Source organism: Phaseolus vulgaris, chromosome 3 (assembly GCF_000499845.2).
Source record: "Phaseolus vulgaris cultivar G19833 chromosome 3, P. vulgaris v2.0, whole genome shotgun sequence".
NCBI classification, from domain to species: domain Eukaryota; kingdom Viridiplantae; phylum Streptophyta; class Magnoliopsida; order Fabales; family Fabaceae; genus Phaseolus; species Phaseolus vulgaris.
The window spans coordinates 35463430-35471581 of NC_023757.2; the positions used below are offsets into that span (position 1 = coordinate 35463430).

The window sequence follows — 8152 nt, forward strand, 5'->3', positions numbered from 1 at the left end:
ATCTACTTACATTTTTTAATTTAGAATTAATAGAAAAAAATATATAACTTAAGTTAAAGGTCTAACTATTACTTTAATTTCATTAAAAGGGATAGAAAAACTATTATCTCTTTTCTATTTACAGTATTGAACTTAGAAATATTGTTTACTTTTTTAAAGGACTAATCTTAAATAAATTATTTATAGACTAAAGTACATATAATGAGAAGAGAGAGGAATTATACTAGGAAACTGTGAGAAGAATTAGAATGTTATAAATACTGGAGGGTATAAATTTATTGTTATGATTATAAATTTTGTAAGTATGATAAATTATATAATTAGATTAGAAAAAGTAGATCGAGTGTTGTGGAAGAGAGTGGTAATTAGATTCATTAACGAATTGCTGGGAATTATTGTTGGTAATAGTGAAGAGTATTTAAATATAAATTTATGAAAGGAATAGTGAGAAAAGAAAAATAGAAGTAGTAAGCAGAGGATTATGATTATTAACCAGGGTTAAGATTAAGGGGAGGTGTGGTAGGTGGATTTGACCGGTCTGGGTTGGTGGGCGTCGTTGTTGTTGATGTTGTTTCCCTCCCAACAATATAACCCCCTTACCCACGCCTTTCCTTCTTCAGAGTCTCTCTCTCTCTCTCAACTCCCAACTACTTTGCATTCAACGCACCAACTTCCGAGACGAGAGACTCACCACACACTCTTTCTTCCTTCATTCGCTCAATTACCTCAACGCATTCATTCCCCTTGCCTTCCCAATGGAAGATTCAAGCTCCATGAAGATATCCCCTCTGGATCTCATGTCTGCCATGATCAAGGGCACACTCGACCCTTCCAACACCTCATCCTCCAACTCCTCCGCCGCCACCGTCTTTCTCGAGAACCGCCAGTTCGTCATGATCCTCACCACCTCCATCGCCGTCTTCATCGGCTGCGTTGTCGTCTTCGTCTGGCGGAGATCTGCCACCCCCAAGACCAAGCCTCTCGAGCCTCCCAAGCGCGTCGTCGAGAAGCTTCCCGAGATTGAGCTCGACGATGGCACCAAGAAGGTCACCGTCTTCTTCGGCACTCAGACCGGCACCGCCGAAGGCTTCTCCAAGGTAATCTTTCTATCTATTCATCCCAAAACTTGTTAATTAATTAATTAATTAATTAATCAATCAATTAATTAATCGTCCCTGTTTCTTCTGAACCTCACTCGAAATTGAATTTCGCGTTACAACAGGCCATAGCGGAAGAGGCCAAAGCGCGATACGAGAAAGCCACGTTCAGAGTCGTCGATTTGGTACCGTTATTGCTGTTACTGTTCTTCTATTTCCGTTTTGTTTGTTAGCACGTGTTTTAAGCTTACGCGTTGGGGATTTTTCTGAGCAGGATGATTACGCTGCCGATGACGAAGAGTACGAGGCAAGGCTCAAGAAGGAGAAATACGTTCTTTTCTTTCTGGCCACGTGAGTATTTTTCACCATTTCTTAAAATTTATTTGTTTATGGTTGTTTCTATTCATCTATCTCTGTGTAGTATAGTTTGAGATTTAATATGTTGTGGTGTTGGTGTAGATATGGTGATGGTGAGCCTACTGATAATGCGGCAAGGTTTTATAAATGGTTTACGGAGGTGAGTTTGATACTGGCTCCGGTGGCATTATTGTTGAGTGAAATCGTGGGATTATGTTTTGACTTTGAGTGTCACTGTGTTTAGGGGGGTGAGAAAGGAGAAGGGTGGCTTGAGAATCTTCATTATGGTGTGTTTGGCCTCGGAAACAGGCAGTATGAGCATTTTAATAAGGTTTGCACTCAATTCCTACACCCTTCTTGCCTTCTAAGGTTTCAATTTGATTTTAACCACGGAGTTGCTGGTTGCTGTGGGAATTAACGCAGGTGGCTATAGTAGTGGATGAATTGTTTGCTGAGCAAGGTACACTCTTCATTCCTCTTTATCCCGTTCAGTACTCGATGAATTTCCATGGGAATTGGCAGGTTTAAATTTGATTGGTAAAATTGTACAATCACTGTTGAAGGCGATCGACGTTTTAAATAATACGAAAAGTTTTCCTTATAAATACACACGTTTTTCCGCAATTCGTATTCTGCACTTCTGTGTAATCGTTTTCCAAAGGTTGAAATTCCTAGTAGTTAACACTGTAAATGCATGGACATTGCACAATGTCATTCCTTGCCTTATTTTTTGGTGAATAGTTAAACTCTTTGGATCTGGATCTCACATGACGATCTCACTTGTGAATTGTTTTTTAAGATATTCAAACTTAATAGGTGAATTAAATTATAGGGCTCTGCAATCCTAACACACTTTATTTTTTCTATTTTTTTCTCTTCACGTGACCCTCACATGAGAGGGAATTGCAATCCCAAATCTTCACTTAATAAGAATTCCGCAAATAATTAAACTATGTTGGGTTATAAGTAACCTTTTTACTGATTCTCCAGATTCAATGGTAATTAAATTAACGCTCTAAATGAAGTGTTGAAACATAAGTGGGTAGTTTTTTAATGAATTTGATTTCTGCTTGGGTTGTCATTTAACATTATTCATATAAATTAGTACTCTAGACAGAAAAGTTCATGCATTTCTAGCTTAATCGTATTGTAGTTGTCAAATTTATGTTATTCACTTTAACTTTTCAACTTTGATTTACTTCTCACAATGAATATGATCTGACCTGTCCTCTGCTATTGAAGGAGGGAAGCGTCTTTTGTCAGTGGGTCTTGGAGATGATGATCAATGTATTGAGGATGACTTTACTGCATGGTATTGAAATATTTTAGTTGAAATGAATATATTGGAGCAGGAATCTATTTTTATACTCTCTTTCTCCTCCCCTAAGTATAAATGCTATTGCAGGAAAGAAGAACTGTGGCCAGCATTGGACCAACTGCTTAGAGATGAGGATGATACAACAACTGTGTCTACTCCTTATACTGCTGCTGTTTTGGAGTACCGGGTTGTTATTCATGATCCATTGGAAGTGTCTGTTGATGAAAACAAATGGCATAATGTAAATGGTCATGCCATTGTGGATGCTCAACATCCAGTCAGGTACATTCGGATAGTTATTCAGTTGCAGATCAGTTATGTTATGCCTTACTATAATCTGACGTGAATTCTTATGCATGTGCAGGGCGAATGTGGCTGTGCGTAAGGAGCTTCACACTCCTGCATCCGATCGATCTTGCACTCATATGGAATTTGAAATTTCAGGAACTGGAGTTGCGTAAGTATTTGCTTGTGAGAATATACCTGACGTGATATACTAGTTTATATATTTTTCCTACATTTTCCATTTTCTTATGCCTGTTTTATTTCACAGATATGAAACAGGGGACCATGTTGGTGTTTATTGTGAGAATTTGTCTGAAACTGTGGAAGAGGCATTAAGGTTAATAGGTTTGTCCCCAGATACCTATTTCTCTATCCATGCTGATGATGAAGATGGGAAAGCACTTAGCGGAAGCTCCTTGCCACCTACATTCCCGCCTTGTACTCTAAGAACTGCACTTACCCGATATGCAGATGTTTTGAGTTCACCCAAAAAGGTGTTTGTTTAGGGTTTGATACACCCTTAATTTCAATCATGTCTATTTATCTTCTCGAGAGATTCACTTTATGTAATAATTAATAATTCTTTGAATATATTTTCCAGTCTGTCCTGCTTGCCTTAGCTGCTCATGCATCTGATCCATCTGAAGCTGATCGTCTAAGGCATCTTGCCTCACCTGCCGGAAAGGTTTAATATTTTATTATTTTATACCATGGGGATTTAAAGTAACTATTTCTACTTTTGTTTCTCATTTGTATATTACTTTTGTCTGCTTTTGTAGGATGAATATTCAGAGTGGGTGATTGCCTCCCAGAGAAGTCTCCTTGAGGTCATGGCTGAATTTCCATCAGCCAAACCTCCAATTGGTGTCTTTTTTGCGGCAGTTGCTCCTCGTCTGCAGCCAAGATTTTATTCAATCTCCTCATCTCCAAGGTAAATTTATTTTCATTGCTTGGCATTACTGTCGTACATGTGTAGGCATGTAGTTACTTAGGTGTCCTGTCAAGAAGTTTAGCAACCAATTTTGCAATGTCTGTGGTGTCCTGCTTTCTTTGCCAACCATTTTATTCCTGAACTTCCCTGACATTATTAAGTCTGCGGCAGTTGCCATTGGTCTCAAAACTGCCAATGTAGTTTTTTCTGATCTCTTTACATCTTCCTCAGTCAGTATCATAGAAACTAATGTTCTTGTACTTACAGTTTGGCTATTTTCTGTAATTGTTAACAGGATGGCGCCAACCAGAATTCATGTTACCTGTGCATTAGTACGTGATAAAATGCCCACTGGAAGGATTCACAAAGGAGTGTGTTCTACGTGGATGAAGGTACTTATTTTTTGTTTCATAGATTGCGGTTAAACTATTTAGATTTCAAACTATTTGTTTCAGTGACTAAACTGAAGTGTTTATTTCTCCATTTTAAAACAAAACTTACCATTTGGTTTGATGTCCAGAATTCCGTGCCATTGGAGAAAAGCACGGACTGCAGTTGGGCTCCTATCTTTGTTAGGACGTCCAACTTTAGACTACCTGCTGATAATAAAGTGCCTATAATCATGATTGGTCCTGGCACTGGATTGGCTCCTTTCAGGGGTTTCTTGCAGGTATGTAGTCTACGTGATATTTTATCTCCAAATTCTTTTTTCCTTCCATCTATCTATTCCAATTATTTAGTTGGTTTTTTATTTGCTCCTCAGGAAAGATTAGCTCTGAAAGAAGGAGGAGCTGAACTTGGCCCCTCTGTTTTATTCTTTGGATGCAGGAACAGTCAAATGGTGAGTTATCTTATATATATCCTGCAGATTTATGAGTTAAATATAATTTAGATCGGCTTACCAATATTTTTTAATAATTTTATTAAAGGACTACATCTATGAAGACGAGTTGAATCACTTCATTAATTCTGGCGCACTTTCTGAACTCATTGTTGCCTTCTCACGAGAGGGACCCACCAAGAAATATGTGCAACATGAAATGCTAGAGAAGGTACTTTTTCTCTAGTACAATTAATTAATTACGAACCAAAGATGTATGTCTTCTCTTAATCAACGTTCATGTGCCAGGCTTCCGAAATTTGGAGCATGATATCTCAAGGAGCTTACATATATGTGTGCGGTGATGCGAAGGGTATGGCTAGGGATGTACACCGCGCCCTGCACACAATTTTGCAAGAGCAGGTATATTTTTTAATATAACAAGCTTTGAATTGCCTTAAATTGATGGCATTGGTGGTTGTGAATTTGGTGTCTTATATTAATAGCTGCTTCTACCAGCGTCAATTTTTTTATTTGGGATTTGTGTGGGGTTGACATAACACCAAGTATCTTTGTTACCTAGAGCATATAGACATCATGTCCTTTTTGTAGAGATTGTCTCTTCCGGGAGGACACAAGGGTTTTGTCTTGTGTGAATGTAGACACTAAGAATTTTCCTTTTTCATAAGATACCGAGTTTGTGTTTAATCAAGTTCCTCTGTTTTTGGATATCAGGGTTCTATGGATAGTACCAAGGCTGAGAGCATGGTAAAGAGTCTACAAACAAATGGCAGGTATTTGCGCGATGTATGGTGATGATAATATCTGAATGCAAGCCGTGCAGTGACAAAAGTAATAATAAAACGTGCTTAAACATAGAGTTGTGGCTAGAAGATATTTTTGAAAGGGCCTCATTTGCGCCAGCTTTCACTAGTGCCCTCTAAATTAAGGGGGTGCCTGTTCCCACCACAACATATCCTACCATTCTTTTTTATTATATTTTCTAAAGGATTCTTTTTGGTTCCTGTAATTTATATAGTGTTTATAGTAGACTGTGTATCAAGTGTTTACTCTAGCTTTATTGTAATGTATGATGAACCTGAAAAAAAGGTTCACAGATTCCTTGTATTGTATCGTATGAACTATGAAAATGTTTGGAGGTAAAGAAATTAATTTGTTCAAGTGTTATTATTAGATTTAAATATCCCAAAAAGCAATAGTCTCTTAAGCACAAATGGCAATTGGATCTGTCACAGTTTGCATTTCCCAATCTGTTCATTAATATAGACATTTCACTGTCTGAGTGTCTATTTTTATAAGTAATAATTGTTCCAGATGAAAGGGGATTAAAGTATTCGATATATTAATCAAAGAGATAGATCATCAACATAAATTCTAATTTATTCTGACGAAAATCTAGGGAGAATAATGTTTGTTCTCTTACTTTATTTATATAAAATAAAAAATGAAAACTATGTAATATTTACTTTAGTAAATTTTCTTATTGATATTGAAAATTTACTCTAATAAATCATATAAAAGAAGTTAAAATGTTAAGGAAGTGATTTTTCTATATTCATTAAAGAATATTATAAAATATTGTTCACTACTCAGTTTTATTCCTTTTCTAATATGATCGATGACATACAAGAGGTAACCATCAGTATTGTCTTTTTAAAATATGATTTTGATTCTGACAAATATGCCTCCATGCTTTCAATCCTTGTAAAACTATTTATTAGTTTAAATTTTTTAATATTTTCTAACTTTTTTCATTAGTTTTTATATTAATTAAATTAGTTTATTGTTAACAAAAATAATAGTTATAACTAAGATAACAAAATATTTCAAATTAATTAAGATGATTATATTTTTAAATACATAATTTAATAAAACAATTTATTTATTATTTAACATAAATAAATTAACTATATGTTTTCTTTTATTTTTCATTCAATAATTTACTTTAAATAGTGTGTTTCTATTTGAAATAATTTTATTTTCAGATATCTTATAATTTATTTCTACATATTAATCATGGTGTTATGGTATTGAAGTGCTATGAAACAATTTTATTAATATATCATAAACAAAGATTTATCTCTAAAGACAAAGATAATAAAATACATTTTATATTTTTCGAATTAATAATAATATTTATATTAAATTAAATTATTAATATTTTCTGTTTGTACACAATTTTAAACTAATTTAAATAATCGTCTTAAATATTCTTTAAGTCCTATTATTCTATCTCATTTTAGTCTCTAATATTTTTTAAAAAAAATATTTGATATTTTGTTAGTATGTTTTAGTCCTTATTACTAATTATAATGAATTTAATACAAAAAAATTAAAATAGAAATTAAAACAATTATACTATTTTTATCTACATAATTCAGTTAATTAAATCACATGTAACTTTTTATTATATTATGAACTAATTTTTATATGATTTTTAAAATAATAATTACTTTTATGTATAAAATATTAATAAAATAATTTTCTATATTATTTTTAAACTGTATAAAGAAGAAAATGAAAATTTTAATACTTATTTTTAATATTGTGTATAGATTTATTATATTACAATTAGTAGTTACTAAAAATATAAACATATTTTATTTTTTGTCTTTAAAGATAAAATCCCTATCTTAAGATATGATAGAAAATAAATTATTTTCAATCATTCAAAGTTATAATATGTAAGAGATAAATTAAAAACTTATAAATAAATTATAATTATATTTAATAAAAAAAAATGTTAAAAAGGTAAATTATTGGACGAGAAGATAAAAACAATTTATAATTATTTTATTTGTATGAAATAAAAAAACATATCATTTAATTGAATTACGTATCTCAAATAATTAATTATCTTAATTTAAAAAATTATTTATTATCTTAATTATGTTGGTTAATATTTTTCATTTAGCATTAAACTAACTAAAGTTATAATAAGAATTAAAAAATAATGGTTATAAAAACTAAAAGATTTTAATCTACGGTTCATTTAATCCTCGTATTTCATTGAATATATATTATCAACATTTTATATACAGTGTAAATTAGAATTTATAGCTCTTCAAAGAATGTAAAAAAAATTAACTAAAATAAAATATAATTTTGACTATATAGCTATCTAACTTCTTTATTATTATATATGTTTAATTTATAAAGGCTCATACTCATTATTACAACATGTATTACATCTCACTAAATGTTATATCATATCATTATCATCATATACATATTAAACATATATTATATAATATTAATATGTAGAATCATCACATACATATGAAACATGTATTATATATACACATATTATCATTATCTCAAAC

At 32.5% G+C, this 8152-nt stretch overlaps 1 protein-coding gene across 1 annotated transcript; it reads left to right on the top strand.

The window, feature by feature from the left end:
• The first annotated feature begins 446 nt into the window (after positions 1 to 446).
• LOC137807330 (NADPH--cytochrome P450 reductase 2) lies at positions 447 to 5996 on the top strand. Its single transcript, XM_068607934.1, has 18 exons — positions 447 to 1097; positions 1223 to 1282; positions 1372 to 1448; positions 1557 to 1614; positions 1699 to 1785; positions 1878 to 1914; positions 2697 to 2766; positions 2860 to 3054; positions 3137 to 3229; positions 3326 to 3551; positions 3659 to 3742; positions 3837 to 3988; positions 4284 to 4380; positions 4509 to 4658; positions 4752 to 4829; positions 4918 to 5040; positions 5118 to 5231; positions 5544 to 5996. Exons 1-18 carry the CDS (start codon positions 756 to 758, stop codon positions 5622 to 5624), a joined length of 2124 nt encoding a protein of 707 aa, XP_068464035.1. The 5' UTR covers positions 447 to 755; the 3' UTR covers positions 5625 to 5996.
• The last annotated feature ends 2156 nt before the right edge of the window (positions 5997 to 8152 follow it).